General features: G+C 49.2%; 2 protein-coding genes across 10 annotated transcripts in view; one reads left to right on the top strand and one right to left on the bottom strand.

The window, feature by feature from the left end:
- Nucleotides 1-9,344, top strand: part of LOC130388554 (suppressor of tumorigenicity 7 protein homolog) — a 36,480-nt gene extending 27,136 nt beyond the window's left edge. For 2 of the 9 annotated variants that reach the window (XM_056597896.1, XM_056597891.1), the window contains exons 8-15: nt 543-640; nt 838-967; nt 1,131-1,203; nt 2,576-2,678; nt 2,981-3,143; nt 3,245-3,337; nt 5,105-5,247; nt 6,360-9,344. In XM_056597896.1, the coding sequence (XP_056453871.1) occupies nt 543-640; nt 838-967; nt 1,131-1,203; nt 2,576-2,678; nt 2,981-3,143; nt 3,245-3,337; nt 5,105-5,247; nt 6,360-6,455 (899 nt within the window). In that variant the 3' untranslated portion in view covers nt 6,456-9,344. The remainder of the gene's footprint in view (nt 1-542; nt 641-837; nt 968-1,130; nt 1,204-2,575; nt 2,679-2,980; nt 3,144-3,244; nt 3,338-5,104; nt 5,248-6,359) is intronic. The other 7 variants (XM_056597890.1, XM_056597889.1, XM_056597894.1 and 4 more) reach the window with 7 other exon arrangements.
- A 57-nt stretch (nt 9,345-9,401) lies between these two features.
- On the bottom strand, nt 9,402-19,112 carry wnt2 (wingless-type MMTV integration site family member 2). Its single transcript, XM_056597887.1, has 5 exons — nt 19,030-19,112; nt 18,582-18,802; nt 14,578-14,855; nt 12,954-13,218; nt 9,402-9,607 (listed from the first exon to the last, which is right to left on the bottom strand). Exons 1-5 carry the CDS (start codon nt 19,110-19,112, stop codon nt 9,402-9,404), a joined length of 1,053 nt encoding a protein of 350 aa, XP_056453862.1.
- Between the last annotated feature and the right edge of the window lie 311 nt (nt 19,113-19,423).

Below are 19,423 nucleotides of genomic sequence, written 5' to 3'. Positions count from 1 at the left end.
CCACAGCTCCCAGTATGAGGCACAGTGAGTACACACACCACAGCTCCCAGTATGAGGCCCAGCACAGTGAGTACACGCGCACACACACACACACACACACACACACACACACACACACACACACACACACACACACACACACACACACACACACACACACACACACACACACACACACACACACACACACAGACAGAGATACACACACACAGACAGACAGACAGACAGACAGATACAGACAGAGGGTCTGGTTAGAAAGCTGAACATCATCATATCCTTATCCATTAAACACTTTTATCATTTCCAGCGGACTCAATACTCATCACCACATTCATATAAATACGAATAAGTTTTCCTCTGGAAAGAAAACAATTAACTTGGCCGTAACATGTGGGTGACCCGTGATATTAACGCATACACACACACACTAGTAATACTGTGAATGTTCTGGATTATCTGAATATTGACGTGCTCTTCATAGTTTGAGGAGTGCTTTTTTCACCGTTCATTAACTGTGTGTGTTTGTGTGTGTGTGTGTGCAGGAAGGGACACCAACGTATTGGTGTACATAAAGAGGAGGCTTGCCATGTGTTCCCGGAAGTTAGGGAGAACACGAGAAGCAGCCAAGATGATGAGAGATGTAGGAGCCCTCACTGTTACACGCTCACTGTTCCTCATAGCCCTGTTTCATAATACTACCTGAATACAATACTCACCATGCATAAATGGAATTAAAGATTTTCAATCCAAGCTCCATTTCTAATAGCGTCTTTGGTACCATGCTGTGTTTTAATGACCTGTTTGTCGCCCTCTGTCTGCTGTCACATGTAACAACAGCTGTGTGTTTTCCAGTTAATGAAGGAGTTCCCTCTTCTCAGTATGTTCAACATCCATGAGAACCTACTGGAGTCTCTGTTGGAGCTCCAGAACTACGCAGACGTACAGGCAGTGCTGGCCAAGTACGACGGTAAGCCAGAGACCCCCCCCCCCCAAGCTGACTCTAGGAGGGGCGTTTGTGAAGGAGGTGATCACGTGGAATGTTTTCCAACCTGCCGCTGGCTGTCCCGGCTGTCGTCTGTGGTCCGGTCCTCACTAAAGCGCGTGCGTGTGTGTGTTTGTGTGCTCCACAGATATAAGTTTACCTAAATCTGCAACAATATGTTATACAGCAGCGCTGCTCAAGGCCAGGGCCGTGTCTGACAAGTGAGTACGGGTCAGGGCTCCACGGGGTTAGGGTCACCCCGGGTTACTGGGTCACTAGCGTCCTGTCACCCCGGGTTACTGGGTCACTAGCGTCCTGTCACCCCGGGTTACTGGGTCACTAGCGTCCTGTCACCCCAGGGTTACTGGGTCACTAGCGTCCTGTCACCCCGGGTTACTGGGTCACTAGCGTCCTGTCACCCCAGGGTTACTGGGTCACTAGCGTCCTGTCACCCCGGGTTACTGGGTCACTAGCGTCCTGTCACCCCGGGTTACTGGGTCACTAGCGTCCTGTCACCCCGGGTTACTGGGTCACTAGCGTCCTGTCACCCCAGGGTTACTGGGTCACTAGCGTCCTGTCACCCCAGGGTTACTGGGTCACTAGCGTCCTGTCACCCCAGGGTTACTGGGTCACTAGCGTCCTGTCACCCCAGGGTTACTGGGTCACTAGCGTCCTGTCACCCCAGGGTTACTGGGTCACTAGCGTCCTGTCACCCCAGGGTTACTGGGTCACTAGCGTCCTGTCACCCCAGGGTTACTGGGTCACTAGCGTCCTGTCACCCCAGGGTTACTGGGTCACTAGCGTCCTGTCACCCCAGGGTTACTGGGTCACTAGCGTCCTGTCACCCCAGGGTTACTGGGTCACTAGCGTCCTGTCACCCCAGGGTTACTGGGTCACTAGCGTGTGTGTTGTGTTGTGCGTCCTGTGTTGTGTTGAGCGTCCTGTGTGTGTGTTGTGCGTCCTGTGTGTTGTGTTGTGTTGTGCGTCCTGTGTGTTGTGTTGTGTTGTGCGTCCTGTGTGTTGTGTTGAGCGTCCTGTGTGTTGTGTTGAGCTTCCTGAGTGTTGTGTTGAGCGTCCTGTGTGTGTGTTGTGTTGAGCGTCCTGTGTGTGTGTTGTGCGTCCTGTGTGTTGTGTTGTGCTGTGCGTCCTGTGTGTTGTGGTGCGTCCTGTGTTGTGTTGTGCGTCCTGTGTGTTGTGTTGAGCGTCCTGTGTGTTTTGTTGAGCGTCCTGTGTGTGGTGTTGTGCGTCCTGTGTGTGGTGTTGTGCGTCCTGTGTGTTGTGTTGAGCGTCCTGTGTGTGGTGTTGTGCGTCCTGTGCGTTGTGTTGAGCGTCCTGTGTGTTGTGTTGAGCGTCCTGTGTGTTGTGTTGAGCGTCCTGTGTGTTGTGTTGTGCGTCCTGTGTGTTGTGTTGTGCGTCCTGTGTGTTGAGCGTCCTGTGTGTTGTGTTGTGCGTCCTGTGTGTTGTGTTGTGCGTCCTGTGTGTTGTGTTGAGCGTCCTGTGTGTTGTGTTGAGCGTCCTGTGTGTTGTGTTGTGCGTCCTGTGTGTTGTGTTGTGCGTCCTGTGTGTTGAGCGTCCTGTGTTGTGTTGCTCCAGGTTCTCTCCCGAGGCGGCCTCCAGGAGGGGGCTGAGCACCGCAGAGATGAACGCTGTGGAAGCCATCCACAGAGCGGTGGAGTTTAACCCCCACGTCCCTAAAGTAAGACCCGGGGGGGGGGGGGGGGGGGGGACTGGTTCAGTGGCGTGTAGAATTGGCAACCCTTATCAATTAGGGTACGTTAATGAACTATTCATTAACATTAGATGTTGCAGTAATAAGCATTAACTTAGTTAATTAACAGTTAACAAATGGTCTAGTAATAATGAGTCATGCTGTTCACGTTAACTAAGGTGTTAATAGGGTTAACCCTAACCCTCGATGCTAAGGCTCTGTGATAATGTGTTGTTCCCTCTGTGGTACCGGTTCACCTCTAACCTGTCCCCTCACCGTCCCCCCCCCAGTATCTCCTGGAGATGAAGAGTCTCATCCTCCCTCCAGAACACATCCTGAAGCGCGGCGACAGTGAGGCCATCGCCTACGCCTTCTTCCACCTGCAGCACTGGAAGAGAGTGGAGGGCGCGCTCAACCTGCTGCACTGCACCTGGGAGGGCAGTATGTACTCATGTAGATACAGAGATATATATATACACACCCACGATACACACATGGCACCGCTAGGGCACCGAGCCATGCATTCATACCTGTGTGTGTGTGCGCCCCCACAGCCTTCAGAATGATCCCGTACCCCCTAGAGAAGGGTCATCTCTTCTACCCCTACCCCATCTGTACAGAGACGGCCGACAGAGAGCTGCTACCAAGTAAGACACTTATAGATGGAGGACTCACCTGTAAGACACCTATAGATGGAGGACTCACCTGTATGACACTTATAGATGGAGGACTCGACTGTAAGACACTTATAGATGGAGGACTCACCTGTAAGACACTTCTAGATGGAGGTCTCACCTGTATGACACTTCTAGATGGAGGACTCACCTGTATGACACCTATAGATGGAGGACTCACCTGTATGACACTTATAGATGGAGGACTCACCTGTAAGACACTTATAGATGGAGGACTCACCTGTATGAAACTTCTAGATGGAGGACTCACCTGTATGACACCTATAGATTGAGGACTCACCTGTATGACACCTATAGATGGAGGACTCACCTGTATGACACTTCTAGATGGAGCCAGGAGGACTCACCTGTATGACACCTATAGATGGAGGACTCACCTGTAAGACACTTCTAGATGGAGGACTCACCTGTAAGACACTTATAGATGAAGGACTCACCTGTAAGACACTTCTAGATGGAGGACTCGCCTGTATGACACTTCTAGATGGAGGACTCACCTGTATGACACTTCTAGATGGAGGACTCACCTGTATGACACTTCTAGATGGAGGACTCACCTGTATGACACCTATAGATGGAGGACTCGCCTGTATGACACTTATAGATGGAGGACTCACCCATATGACACTACTAGATGGAGGACTCATCTGTAGGACTCTTACAGATGGAGGACTCACCTGTATGACACCTATAGATGGAGGACTCACCTGTAAGACACCTATAGATGGAGGACTCGCCTGTATGACACTTCTAGATGGAGGACTCACCTTTATGACACTTCTAGATGGAGGACTCACCTGTATGACACTTCTAGATGGAGGACTCACCTGTATGACACTTCTAGATCGAGGACTCACCTGTATGACACTTCTAGATGAAGGACTCACCTGTATGACACCTATAGATGGAGGACTCACCTGTATGACACTTCTAGATGGAGGACTCACCTGTATGACACTTCTAGATGGAGGACTCACCTGTATGACACCTATAGATGGAGGACTCACCTGTATGACACCTATAGATGGAGGACTCACCTGTATGACACCTATAGATGGAGGACTCACCTGTAGGACACTTCTAGATGGAGGACTCACCTGTATGACACTTCTAGATGGAGGACTCACCTGTATGACACTTATAGATGGAGGACTCATCTGTAGGACTCTTATAGATGGAGGTCTCACCTGTATGACTCACCTGTATACTCGTCCATTCGCCTCTAGTGTCTCTTGTTGTTTATTTGCAAAGTTGAGCAACCATTTCAAGATTAATTACGAATTGTTTTAGGCTACGTACGGACAAAATCATTATTTCCAACCTCGTCAATGCCTTGACTATATTTTCTCTTCATTTTGCAACTCATTTGATGAATTAAAGTGTGAGGTATCATGGAAAACATGAAATTGTCTGGGTGACCCCAAACTTTTGAATGGTAGTGTATACTTCCGGGTTGAAGTCCTTTTTAGAGATTCAAAGGTGACGTTATGAGTGTATCTGCATATCGAGGGCATTCCCTTATGTTCCCTTGAACTGGCCCACTGGATAACAACCACAGTAATGGGGCCACCAGGGATTGGGTTGTGTTGTAAGCTGTTACCGTGGTCACATTTCAATGAAAAGCCTGTGACCAGCCCATGAAAAGAAGCATCTAAATGTATTTCTTTGTGCCTCTGTGTGTGTGTCTCGTTTGTGCGTGCGTGTGTTCATGTGTGGAAGCAGTATTCCACGAGGTGTCAGTCTACCCCAAGAAGGAGCTGCCCTTCTTCATCCTGTTCACGGCCGGCCTCTGCTCCTTCACTGCCATGCTGGCGCTGCTCACACACCAGTTCCCAGAGCTCATGGGCGTCTTCGCCAAGGCTGTGAGTGTCTCTGCCTGTAGTTCTGTCTCCCTGCCTGTAGTTCTGTCTCTGCCTGTAGTTCTGTCTCTCTGCCTGTAGTTCTGTCTCTGCCTGTAGTTCTGTCCCTCTGCCTGTAGTTCTGTCTCCCTGCCTGTAGTTCTGTCCCTCTGCCTGTAGTTCTGTCTCCCTGCCTGTAGTTCTGTCTCTGCCTGTAGTTCTGTCCCTCTGCCTGTAGTTCTGTCTCTCTGCCTGTAGTTCTGTCTCTCTGCCTGTAGTTCTGTCTCTCTGCCTGTAGTTCTGTCTCTCTGCCTGTAGTTCTGTCTCCCTGCCTGTAGGTCTGTCTCCCTGCCTGTAGTTCTGTCTCTGCCTGTAGTTCAGTCTCTCTGCCTGTAGTTCTGTCTCCCTGCCTGTAGTTCTGTCCCTCTGCCTGTAGTTCTGTCTCTCTGCCTGTAGTTCTGTCTCTCTGCCTGTAGTTCTGTCTCTCTGCCTGTAGTTCTGTCTCTCTGCCTGTAGTTCTGTCTCTCTGCCTGTAGTTCTGTCTCTCTGCCTGTAGTTCTGTCTCCCTGCCTGTAGTTCTGTCTCCCTGCCTGTAGTTCTGTCTCCCTGCCTGTAGTTCTGTCTCTCTGCCTGTAGTTCTGTCTCTGCCTGTAGTTCTGTCTCTGCCTGTAGTTCTGTCTCTCTGCTTGTAGTTCTCTCTCTTCCTGTAGTTCTGTCTCTGCCTGTAGTTCTGTCTCTGCCTGTAGTTCTGTCTCTCTGCCTGTAGTTCTGTCTCTGCCTGTAGTTCTGTCTCTCTGCCTGTAGTTCTGTCTCTGCCTGTAGTTCTGTCTCTCTGCCTGTAGTTCTGTCTCTCTGCCTGTAGTTCTGTCTCTCTGCCTGTAGTTCTGTCTCTCTTTCAGTGTTGTTGCCAGCTAGCAGGATGTGTACCTGGGTCTCTTCTGTTGTCCTTTACCAAGTCTTTATTATAGAAGAGGATTCCTCCTCCATTTTCTCTTGTTTGCCATGTTTGCAGTTCTGAGCGAACCCGAGGAATGGGTTTGGGCCTCCCTAGTTTCTGTTACATAATCATGTTCTTATCCTGCTTGGAACAGTGTAAATGTTCTCTAACTTGATTTTCTTTCCATCTTTTCCACCAGTTCCTGAGTACTTTATTCGCTCCCCTCAACTTCATCATGGAGAAGGTGGAGAGCCTCCTGCCCTCCAGTCTGTGGCACCAGCTCACCCGCATCTAGACGCCCTGAGGAGCCGACAGACGGACGGACTGATGGCGGGCCTAGAGGAGCCGACAGACAGACGGACAAACTGATGGCCGTAGCGCCGTCTGGGACTGGACTGACACACCTTTGTGCCAATAAACAGGACAGGAGACAAAGCCACTGCTGGAGAGAGAAGGGATTCAAAATGAAATAAAGAAAACAGAATTCAGAATAGTTTTGGACTTTTTATTTGTTATGTTTGCCATTTCGGGGGACGTGGATCTCTTGTAAAGCCGTTTGTTGTACAAAAAGAGGCGAGCGAATTGCCATCTTTAAAACATGGAAAGAAACAAAAAAGTACAATAAAGGACTGTTTTACTGCAAGCTTCTACAACGCCCTTGGTCATTCTGAATCAGGTTTGTACACGAAACCAACAAGGGTGAATCTTCTGGGTCAGCTGGCCTACTGTGTGGTCTGTTGTGCAATGTGTCGTCCGTCCCCCCCCCCACAAAACACCACCACAGGGACTGATGTTAAAGCCCCAGAAAACGTTTGAATTTAAGAGCTCAAATAACCTCAGTCTATAGATCTGTTAAAGGTTTTCCTTTGCTGAATCTTGATTTCACTGGTGGGATCCTCACCATCCTGACCTCCCTCCCAACTGAATAAAGACCTGACGACATCCTCTCATGATCAGGTGAGCACAATCCAACCTGAAAAATACATTGCAGTGAATTGATATTAGGCACATTGGTGGCCCATAAACGGTGGATCTTTTAAGGTTATGTTCCCTTGGGCCGTTGAGTGTAATCTGCTGGATCACCAATTGAGGGCAGCAGATTGACACGTCTCTGGAATCTTGGGATGGAAATAAAGTGTTTAGTAGGGAACTCTTGGGTTGTCTGGTCAGGATTGGTGGAAGTGTTGGCTTTAATACTTAGGTCACTGGTTCGTTAAACTACATTTAATTTGCTAAAATGTATAAATTTCACTTGTACAATAAATCTGTGGATAAGAGCATAATGTTAAATAATCAGTATTACTGAGATTACAATGCACATTGTAATTGATCTACCTAATGGTATTGTGGGTTTCACCATTTTCAGAAATGCACAACCTGTTTGGTACTGGTGAATACATCCTTTAAGCACAGGTGATCTGAATGACTCACTTCAAGCGGTTAGGCAATGATCACAGCTATCCTGTTACAATATCATAAAAATAATTCATTCTGTTAAGAGGCAACAGAATGCAGTGTTTAATGATGATCAAGCCAATCTCTCCCCAATGTTATTCGATCAGAATTAATAATGTCGGGCTAATTTCATTAAGCTGATCAAGTCCCATTTGCCAGTGGAACCTGACTCATAAATGTCCCACTGCAGGTTAAGGCTGACCGTCCAGGCAGTTACAAGTCTAAAGGAAAATATGGTCTTAAATCCCTTTGCTTTTGTAAGCAAGGAGATGACTGAGGACTAGAATTGCATCGCATAACCCTTTAAATGCTCCCGCAGCCTGGACAAGGTTTAGGATACGATTGGAATCCACATTTTTCCCATTACTTGGGAGTAAATAAATACAATGAAACCAAAGTAGGGACTGCCATTGGCCAACAGTAGACCACATAGGACGAAAGATAGTCTTACAAGCTTTCTAAAACAAACATCGCTCAGAACGGTCACCCATTCGTACCCTTGGTTCTGTTTTCTGTACCACTGCTTATGATAAGCATTGGCCAAACCATCGCAATATTTGGTCATTAGAAACCATTTGGCTTCCTGGGTGATTCAGGGATTTCCATACATGTGTTTTCAGTGAGTGTTGCATATGTGCAGTGTTACGAACCAATTCCTGCCCCCTCAAAAATCACTTTGGTCTCCAAATTAAATTTGGGATTGTTCCGATGTTGTGAAACCAGAAGAACATGCGTTCCAGGTGTCTAAGATGTGTTTATGAGTGGACAGGCCACCGTGGCACGAATGCAACATGCTCGCAAACCGCCAACACATCTGTTGACAAACATGAAACGTAGTCAAGGTCTCCTGCTGGCTTCTGAGCCATGAAAAGGGGAAACTAACACCCACGGGGAGTTGAAAGGGGAATTGTGAATGAACTCAGCAGCGCGCTGGTCTGTCCTCTGCTAATGACATGTTCAGACTGCTCACTATCTCCCCTCTGCACTACACAGCAACAGGGTCCTGGATAACAGTCCAGAAACATGTCCGCTTGGATGAGATCTTCACACACACAAATCAGTCCGGTGTTCATAATGTTCTTTGTCTGCAAGTTTTTCTCCCAACCCAAAATGTAAGAAGTGCTCCCGGATACAAGGGTAAGTGCTTCAGTGACCGACTTGGAAGAACAGAACTACAGAGTATATATGAATGTGTTAATACAAAACATCAACAGGTGCAATTATGTAACATTAGAAGGAGATTGACACGCTACATACTCTGCTTAATACTCAACTAGTTTGACCTTTGAAGCTTGGATAGTAATGACGTTACCCGATACAGAACCGAGACTCACATTTCTATTTCTACATTAAATAAGGTGAGTCGGGCGTGGCAGAACTGGCAGAGTGGTGAGTACTGGGTCCATCTACTAAGGACAGAGTTCACCTCAACATGCCCTCTGACAACGAATAGAGATGACCAATCTCAATGGAATTCCTCCATCCTTGGTGTACTCATCATCACATCATCATCTCATTACTGTCTGTTTAAAACCTGTCCCGCTTTCAAAAGCCTGAGGCCTTTTTATAGTCAGTCTCCCATGCCGGTAATAAACATGGAGCTAGCATACTGATATATTAGGTGTGTTATGTGACGCCCCCACACAATGAAGCGTAAGAACCTGACACGTGTGCAGAGTTACCAGACGCAAGACTGGATTTTTTAAGAAGATTCCAGCTCCAGTCATCATCTTGAAGGAGAGCTCTGATTGGCTGACAGAACTGGGCGTTGGGGCTGGGGACGGGGTCACGTCTGCCCCTTGCAGGTGTGCAGGTCGACCTGCAGGTGGCAGTCTTGGCAGTGCACGGCGCAGCACCAATGGAACTTGCACTCACACTTGGTGGTGCGGCTAACGCGCGACGTGTCGTAGCCCCGCCCACAGCACATGACCTCACAGCTGTCCACGCCACGGGACGTCCTGTTGCACACCCGCCCGCCCGTCCCGAGGGACCCTGGAGAGAGAGGGAGGGAGAGAGAGGATGACATGAGACCGTTGGGGATATCAGAGGCGCCCCGTGTTAAATATTACCCCTCGATGAGACCTGCTTAACCGTCATTAAATGAGCCTGTCTTGGCTTTGGTTGTGGAGGTGTGGTGTAAGCACTTATCGTATGCATGTACATCCTGGCACTTAAAAATAGTACTTTGCGTAGTGTATCTTCCTATCCTAGCTATCTTTGTGATATACAGGCAATGGGTTAAACTAGCAATATGAAGTGCTTGGCACCTGCTTCTATGAACATCTTTACGGTAACAACAGCGATATATTGTCGTTTCACCTTCCTCTGCTGGTCTTACATCCACACACAATAGGTTTCATACACGTGTTGCAAACAACCGCATCCCAAGTTGACTGGACAGGAGCCAGCCATGGCTGTGACCAGGGCGAGGTTGGAGAAAAGTATGGAGAGGATAGAAGAATAAACCGAGAGAAGAGGAGACGCCACAGATAAAGGTAGATTAGATAAAGCTCAGGGAACAGGAGCCATGTGGTGTGGCTACAGGTCAGTGTACGGAGATATTACACCGAAGAACAAACCTGATTTCAATCTGTGTATGTCAACACAGGCTTGATTTGAAACCTTTACAGACATTCTATTTTTACGTTGTAGTACCGCAGGCCGAATTTCTGTTAAACAATGACTTCAATTGTAACCACGCCTCCAGCAACATGATTGGTCGAAACATATAAAACATTTAGACTATCAATCTTTAGATACCTTTTGATATTTTGAGACAAGGGTGAAGCAGTGGGGGTAAGGTTGAGGAGAGGGAAGGGGGGGGAGGAGGGGGAGGAGCAGCGTGGTTAAGGTGGAGAGGAGAGGGAAGGGGGGAGGAGAGGGAAGGGGGGAGGGGGAGAGGGAAGGGGGGAGGAGAGGGAAGGGGGGAGGTAGAATGATGAGTTGTGGAGAGAGATAGATGAGAGAATGATGAAAGGAGCTTTCACCCAGGCCTCCGCTCTTCATCGGCTGGGTATTTTATATTTGGCGCCTGTTGCGACGCGTGTACACACACACAAACACACACACACCCTGAGGAGGGTCCTGATACTGTACTGGCCTCTACACTGATTTTAGGCAAGTATCAGTCCCTGGGCGCAACACATATTCCCCTGTTTTAGAAAGACAGCAACGAAGTGTTCCCAGCCTGTTAAGAGTAATTATTTATTCTGTGAATTGCCTGTCAGCAGGTGTTTATGTTCACTCGGGTAAACCTTTTCTGAAGTGACACGTAAAACATCAAATTCCAATGAGGTGGAATTCCTTGATATTTACTTTCAAGCTGTCTTTGTGAACTCTCTGTCTCGCTCTCTATTATATGTCTGGGCATGATCTAAGCCCCGCCCATCTTGGCAACAAACCTGTCCGTCATCCACGGTATGCTGCACTGCTAGGGGTGACATCATGGCGTCTCTCTCTCTCTCTCTCTCTCTCTCTCTCTCTCTCTCTCTCTCTCTCTCTCTCTCTCTCTCTCTCTCTCTCTCTCTCTCTCTCTCTCTCGTCTGCTCATTGGATTAGGCTGACAGGGCGCAGAAGGATGAGTGTAGCACCTGACTCGCTGGCGTGCGGGTTAATTGATAAAACACTCGCTGGCTGCCCCCCCCCCTCTGTCGGCCCCCCCTCCGTCGGGCCAGGCCCCCCCCCCCCCCCCCCCCCCCCCCCCCCCCCCCCCCGGTGAGAGTGATTGAATGTTTGCGGTTCAGAGGTGTTGGGGGGCCTGTTCACCTGCTCCTTCCCATGCAGTGTACTGTGTGAGGGAGAAGGAGCAGGAGCAGGAGCCTGGGTTATTTAAGGTGGGAGCCTCTATCTCAGAGACAGAATGGGAGGGAGGGAATCGGTTCATAAAGGGGCCAACAAAGGAAGAGAGGGCAGTGTTTACCATAGCGCATGCCCCCTGTTCAGCCTGCTGGGGCTGTGATGCACCGGTGCCCAGAGGCCCCCCAGCCTCCCAGGGCCCCCCAGCCTCCCAGGGCCCCCCAGCCTCCCAGGGCCCCCCAGCCTCCCAGGGCCCCCCAGCCTGGTTCCGGAGGGTCTTTTAAATGGATGCCCCAGAGCAGGGACTTGCTTGGTCGAGGCACCGTCTGCGTACAGTAGTTGGCTAATTGGGGGAGGTTTGAGAACACTGTCTCAGACCTTGTGTGTGAGACAGTGTCTCTCACACAAGATGGTCAGGACGTTTAAACGAGGAACCCTTTAAAGCAGTTCTGTCTGTCTCTGTGTGTGTGCGTGTGCATGTGCGTGCGTGCGTGCGCTACTGGGTTGATTTATGTTCGAGTGCATGTGCTCTCAGGTTTCATTCGACTCAAGTGTGTAATGGGCCTTAAACCGACTGATACCTGATCACCACACAACCTCTGCTCCCAACTACAACCTCTGAACTCACACGTACTACACACACACACACGGCAAAGACAAAAACCCTACACACACACACACGGCAAAGATAGAAACCCTACAAACACACACACACCTTCGCCCGAAAAAAATACACCGAACATGATAAAACTAACCCAAAAAAAAACAAAAAACAAAAAAATATGTTTTACTCATTTATTTAAAGGTACATTGTTCTTATATTCTTGCTATAAGGTCTGCTGGAATGTTAGAAAACGTTCAGTATTAAATAAATATTTTGTATCAAATTTGTAATTGATTTTTTTTTATTGAAAAGCAAGACAAAAAAGTTTATAAAGGACATTAATTGTTTGATTTATGCAATCGTGAAAAACTAAAGCAAAATGAATGAAAAACAGCAAAAGCCACATTCGGTTTCGGCTTTCGGCGAAGAATTTTGATTTCGGTGAATCCCTAACGTTAACGGAATCAAATGCGTCATCAGTGGAGTCTTTTGATTGGTTCAGAAGCCTTACTTTAAATGTGTCGCAGGTCAGACGACCCTTCACGTGCCTTTCCCAGCAATTTCCCTGCTTCCATCACAACGCAGCCCTACCAGCACTGACCCGGACATGGGACCAGTTCCTGATCATGACATCACCAGTGTATTAGCCAGGATATCCAGCCCTGTTCCCACTCACACATGACCCCATGCAGGAAATGTTCAGGAACATTGCCGGGTAACACTGCAAGGGGCTTAAATGTCCCTTTTCCAGGCCAATAAACCCCTTTAAACCTCGGCAGAGAAAGAGAGCGAGCGTGTGTGACAGACATTGAAAAAGACCGAAACACACAATGAAGCGTGGGTCCGAGGGAGAGCAGAAGGGATCAGGATCAGGCAGGGACTAGCAGAGCAAAGAACCCAGGACACGCATGTTCAGCGCTGCATGTACAGTAGGCCTACCTGACTCAAAGCTGCGTACGCAGTAGTCCGGCGAGTCCTCCAGGTACACCAGGTCGTTCTTGCCGGGCCGCTTGAGGTGCGCGTGTGCCGCCGTGAAGCCCGCCCCGTACTGGTCGACCGCCACCTGGACGGCGCCGTTGTAGCGCCTCCGCAGGTGGTCCCCGGTCAGCCGGAAGTCGGCCAGGGCCAGCCAGCACGTCCTCAGACTGCAGGAGCCGCTCACGCCGTGACACTTGCACTCCAGGGTCATGAAGCGCTTCACCGCCTGCAGGGCAGAGACAGAAGGACTAGGACCATGTGCTGCACGTCACCCTCCTACCATGTGCTGCACGTCAGCCTCCTACCATGTGCTGCACGTCAGCCTCCTACCATGTGCTGCACGTCAGCCTCCCACCATGTGCTGCACGTCAGCCTCCTACCATGTGCTGCACGTCAGCCTCCTACCATGTGCTGCACGTCACCCTGCTACCATGTGCTGCACGTCAGCCTCCTACCATGTGCTGCACGTCAGCCTCCTACCATGTGCTGCACGTCACCCTGCTACCATGTGCTGCACGTCAGCCTCCTACCATGTGCTGCACGTCAGCCTCCTACCATGTGCTGCACGTCACCCTCCTACCATGTGCTGCACGTCAGCCTCCTACCATGTGCTGCACGTCAGCCTCCTACAACGTGCTGCACGTCACCCTGCTACCACGGGCTGCACGTCACCCTGCTACCACGTGCTGCACGTCACCCTGCTACCACGTGCTGCACGTCACCCTCCTACCACGTGCTGCACGTCACCCTCCTACCACGTGCTGCACGTCACCCTGCTACCACGTGCTGCACGTCACCCTGCTACCACGTGCTGCACGTCACCCTGCTACCACGTGCTGCACGTCACCCTGCTACCACGTGCTGCACGTCACCCTGCTACCACGTGCTGCACGTCACCCTGCTACCACGTGCTGCACGTCACCCTGCTACCATGTGCTGCACGTCACCCTCTTGGGGCGGTACGGTGGTCTGGAGGTTCATGCCTACCTTGGGGCGGTGCGGTGGTCTGGAGGTTCATGCCTACCTTGGGGCGGTGCGGTGGTCGGGAGGTTCATGCCTACCTTGGGGCAGGTACGGTGGTCGGGAGGTTCATGCCTACCTTGGGGCGGTACGGTGGTCGGGAGGTTCATGCCTACCTTGGGGCGGTGCGGTGGTCGGGAGGTTCATGCCTACCTTGCGTCCGGCGCGGTTGTTGTGGAGGTTCATGCCTACCTTGGGGCGGTGCGGTGGTCGGGAGGTTCATGCCTACCTTGGGGCGGTGCGGTGGTCGGGAGGTTCATGCCTACCTTGGGGCGGTGCGGTGGTCTGGAGGTTCATGCCTACCTTGGGGCAGGTACGGTGGTCGGGAGGTTCATGCCTACCTTGGGGAAGGTACGGTGGTCGGGAGGTTCATGCCTACCTTGGGGCGGTGCGGTGGTCTGGAGGTTCATGCCTACCTTGGGGCAGGTACGGTGGTCGGGAGGTTCATGCCTACCTTGGGGCGGTGCGGTGGTCGGGAGGTTCATGCCTACCTTGGGGCGGTGCGGTGGTCGGGAGGTTCATGCCTACCTTGGGGCGGTGCGGTGGTCGGGAGGTTCATGCCTACCTTGCGTCCGGCGCGGTTGTTGTGGAGGTTCATGAGGGCGCGGGCGTCCCGCTCTGCCCGCTCCTTGGCGTCCACGAAGGCCTGGCTGAAGCGCACGGCGTGCTCCACGTGGTCGCTGCAACCGCCCCAGTCGAAGGCGCCCTGGGCGTCCCGTGACGAGCCCTTCTTGGTGGGGTCGCAGGAGCAGGAGTCCAGCTGGCCGCCGCTGCAGGCGCGGGCCAGGGCGTGGACCACGCCCGCCGAGGACACGGCGTACACGAAGGCCGCCTCCCGGCTGCCTGCTGGGGGCGGGGTTTGTTGAGTAGGGGTAGGGTCACATGACGTAGGGCTGCCTGCTGGGGACGGGGTTTGTTGAGTAGGGGTAGGGTCACATGACGTAGGGCTGCCTGCTGGGGGCGGGGTTTGTTGAGTAGGGGTAGGGTCACATGACGTAGGGCTGCCTGCTGGGGGCGGGGTTTGTTGAGTAGGGGTAGGGTCACATGACGTAGGGCTGCCTGCTGGGGGCGGGGTTTGTTGAGTAGGGGTAGGGTCACATGACGTAGGGCTGCCTGCTGGGGGCGGGGTTTGTTGAGTAGGGGTAGGGTCACATGACGTAGGGCTGCCTGCTGGGGGCGGGGTTTGTTGAGTAGAGGTAGGGTCACATGACGTAGGGCTGCCTGCTGGGGGCGGGGTTTGTTGAGTAGGGGTAGGGTCACATGACGTAGGGCTGCCTGCTGGGGGCGGGGTTTGTTTAGTAGGGGTAGGGTCACATGACGTAGGGCTGCCTGCTGGGGGTGGGGTTTGTTGAGTAGAGGTAGGGTCACATGACGTAGGGCTGCGCCATTAATCTCATTTTGATCGCGAAAGTGATTTTAGCGTGAAACGTTCAAAAAACGAATATAATCAAGTTTTCAATTATAATTATTATTTATTCTTTTCATTAAATGTTTTATAGAAAGTGAAGAACACCTGGATACATATCTGTACATTATTTTAGATTTGATCATTTTCTTTTGGACTATTTTATGTATTTCTTTAAGGCGAAATTTCAAAGTTCTCAGTTACAAAAAAAAAATTGGACAGACATGCTAAATAAATACATCATGTTTTCAAACCCGAAAAATAATCGTTTGAATAATCGTGATTTCAATACTGACCAAAATAATCATGATTATGATTTTTTTCCATAATCGAGCAGCCCTACGAACACGTGAAGATAAGAGATAAGATAAGAACTTTAGTTCATCCAATACATGATAAATTCACTTGTTACAGCAGCCCATGGAATATAGAAAGATGCAATAATAAAATTAAGTGTATAAAGTGTCCAGCAATACATACATACATAAAATAAATTTAAAAAATCACAGTGCTTACAATGTCACGCCATAAGGGCATAAATGTACACGCCTAGGGTTACCCAATAAATGAGGCTAAGAGGTCCTTCACTACAGAATAAATACTTAATAATTACACATGAACAGTGGAAAGACCCTTCGTTAGGGGTATTAAGACATTCCGTACTTTGGTTATGGCGTCTTCAAAGGTCCCGTATTATACCACCAGGACTGACGGGGATTAGCCGTTACAAGCCGTTTAAAAAACATCTGCCCTTTCCTGTGTTTTAGTGACATCACAAGTTGGCATGTCTACCTAGATGTATGATGGATAGATCAGTCTACCAGCCGGACTTTAACAAACGTTGCTCATCTATCCGGGACCGTCATACATCTAGCTGGACACGCCCACTTGTGATGTCAGATGAGGCAGATTTTCAAATCGGCTTCTGACAGCTCATCACACCCACACCTTGTAACGGCTCATCACACCCACACCTTCTGACAGCTCATCACACCCACACCTTCTGACAGCTCATCACACCCACACCTTCTGACAGCTCGTCACACCCACACCTTCTGACAGCTCGTCACACCCACACCTTCTGACAGCTCATCACACCCACACACCTTTTTATTCAATATGAGCAATTGGGAAACAAAACAATTGTACAGCAGCTCTTAGGGTGATTTGGCTGTTCAGAAAGCACCTTTTTCTGTCTTGAGATCCATGAGCTGCTTAATTAAGTTGGGCTGAGATCTAGGACATTGTCTAGGCCTACCTCTAGAAAGTTTCCAACTCTGGGCCATAAAAACTGAATAAACACTTATGATTTTGAATGGATGGGGGCAAAACAAAAGGTACAAATGGCAGCATTACAGACAAAGTTCAAACAGTTCATGCCAATAGCAGGCATTCAGATATGTCTTTGTTGCAGTGACAGAGGGACTGAAGATCCAACTCCGACCTAGGATTCATTCCGACCAAATTAAACACAAGCTTTAACCAAACCTAGCATTGAACACGGGCTACACAGAAAGCGATTGTTCACATACAGATCACTAACAAACTACAGAATTATTTATCCACAATATGTTGTGTTAGATTAATTAAACTTAAAGGAATGGGAACACATGACTATCCAGAGTTCAGAGTTGTGGTCACTATATAGATCTTCCATGGGTCACTACACAGGTTACCAACTCATTGAGGGCCTACTTTAAGACCGTGAGAGCGCCCAATATGCTTTAAGTCAATTAACAACAGCCGACTCTAACCTGTCACCGTGAGAGCCCTAACCTTTTCTCCAAAGATAACTGTCTACATATATCTGCAGCTCGTCCCATTAACAACTAAATATTACCAGTGTTTTAAAATAACCCTAACTTTGAGTATTTTGGGCGAAAATCTGGCTCTGTCAATGGGAGATAATCGCCCTAAGCCTAGAGAGAGCGTGGCACCGGAGGCAGAAAAGTACTTTGCAAATGTTTGAAGTTAGTCCGACGGAATTGACGTTGAGGAGCTCATGAGAGCTGCCTCCGTGTGTGGGTAATGTCTCCGCTACTTGCTAATGCCGTGTGACAGAACCAGGCTCAGGCAGGGAGGTCCAAATACCGCACGGCTGATTAGGGACCCAGATGAAACGGACCAGTTGGAAGTTCCGCCCTGCAGGTTAATGTAAAGGGCCTGGGAGTGGAACACCAGGCCGTCGGTGCTATATAGGGTCTTCCAGTGGCATTAAAAGAGACCAGGCTTGTTATAACACGTCGTTAGAGGCATAGAGGCTTAGTAAGGGAAGGAGAGGGGCTGGAAAGTGACACGTCTAATTTGACAGTTTACTGCTCTGCCTAGACCACCGTTGTCAAATGCATGCGGGAGCTGGTGATGCGAAGATCGGATCTTTTTCGGACTCGGATCTCGTTCATGGGTGAATAGTGTTGACAGCGAAGACGTAGGGGGTTTACATTAAAATTGTTTTTTAAGCAGAAAAGTATACAAACAGTGCACGATATATCCAACACTCATTTTCATATAAATTGCCATTATTGGGTTTACTTTCGCAATTGAATAAACAATGTCTGAGGTACTTAAGTGAACACATGTAAACAACACATCGACAAAGGGTCCAAGTGATACGCATGTGCAAATCAAACAACGAATTAACGATCCACTCACGAATCATAATGGCATAAGAATCGGATTGCAAAACATTTTCGTTATTTTTGGTCGAATCGTTTATGAATCACACATCACTAGCTGAAGCTCTAGAGGCTGCCGATCGGTTGCAGTGAGTGACAGAGCGACTCCGTCAAATTGATAAATGCAGCACTGTAAAATGATACCATGTATGGAATGCGACGAAAGGGCGAAGATTAAAAAAATGACATGTAGGCCAACTTTGGTTTACCAGCCTTTGCCAAACTTATGAGTACAGACCAAGGCAACAAGCCATATTCCTATTGATTCACGCACGCCTATGGCTTGTTTGCTCATACAAGTTTGGCAAAGGCACAGTGGCATGCAGGAGCTGGCCCGTCTTAATTATATGCGCTAATATACAATGAAAACATGACATTGGTATATAGCCTACTAGTTCACATACGCCTAGCTGCTTTTTCCCCCTCTCGAACGCAGAGTTATTTTATATAAAAGTGAATCGGAGCAAAAATCAACATTGCACCACTTACTGCGTAGCAGGAGCCGTCCGAAAAGGTTGTGGTCCCTCGCCATGGTCTGGCAGTTCCAGCGGTGGTTTTTAAACTGGTACTGGCACTCTGCGATCCAGTCCTTCATCCCGGCCCCGATGGCCTGCATGACTTTGGGATGCTGGCGGCACAGCTGTCGCTGCTTGTTCACCAGCCCGGGGATGTTGTCGCACATCACCTGCGATCCGATGGTGCCCATGTACCTGCACGCAGAAGAAGATGGGTTACAAGAGTAAATATTGAAACCATGTAGCCTATAAATGATGCGATATTTTTCTTTTTACGGTTGATGCTGTATAGCAAAGCTATAGCTAAAAATTAAAGTAGACGTTTCCTTCCCCTCACACGTGATCGGAGTTCGGCCTACATTGAGACGGTCTTTGCGCACTGTGTGTGGTGGTTGTTGTAGGTGACTGTGACTCATACTTACCACCAAGACGCATCGACATGGGAGGTCAGCCAGCACATTGCTACTGATAAATAAAAAAATATTCCACTTGGCAATAAATTCATAATACCGCACAGTTAATGACAGTATGCACCTGTACTTAATAGTTCCATTAGTCTAATAAAAACGCAACCCAAAACAGGACGGCGGGTTTTTAACTTCTCGATGTGCCCCCCCAAAAAAGAGCGTTTTATCGAAAGTAAAGCGGCATAAGACTACTGCGCTTTAAAAAAGTAAGGCATCGTTGTACTTCAGTGCGTAGGATATAGTAGTAGGTGCATACGTGCCAAGATATGCGAGTTAACAATTGGTCCCACGTTAAAAGCGGTTTGCGGGCTAGAGATGATCTGCTATCAGGTTTAAATTGCTTACACAA

This window comes from Gadus chalcogrammus, chromosome 9, assembly GCF_026213295.1.
Source record: "Gadus chalcogrammus isolate NIFS_2021 chromosome 9, NIFS_Gcha_1.0, whole genome shotgun sequence".
Classification (NCBI taxonomy): Eukaryota; Metazoa; Chordata; class Actinopteri; order Gadiformes; family Gadidae; genus Gadus; species Gadus chalcogrammus.
Note: the sequence above shows the minus strand (reverse complement) of the source record. Positions and strands in the feature narration are given on the sequence as shown.

What these genes read in the sequence shown, in the direction of transcription:
- wnt2 (XM_056597887.1), bottom strand. Translation starts at nt 19,112, where the DNA reads ATGAATTTATTGCCAAGTGGAATATTTTTTTATTTATCAGTAGCAATG. An exon ending in CATGTCGATGCGTCTTGGTG is followed by an intron (nt 18,803 to 19,029) that starts GTAAGTATGAGT and finishes TTCTGCGTGCAG; the next exon opens with GTACATGGGCACCATCGGAT. An exon ending in CGGACGGCTCCTGCTACGCA is followed by an intron (nt 14,856 to 18,581) that starts GTAAGTGGTGCA and finishes CGCCCCCAGCAG; the next exon opens with GCAGCCGGGAGGCGGCCTTC.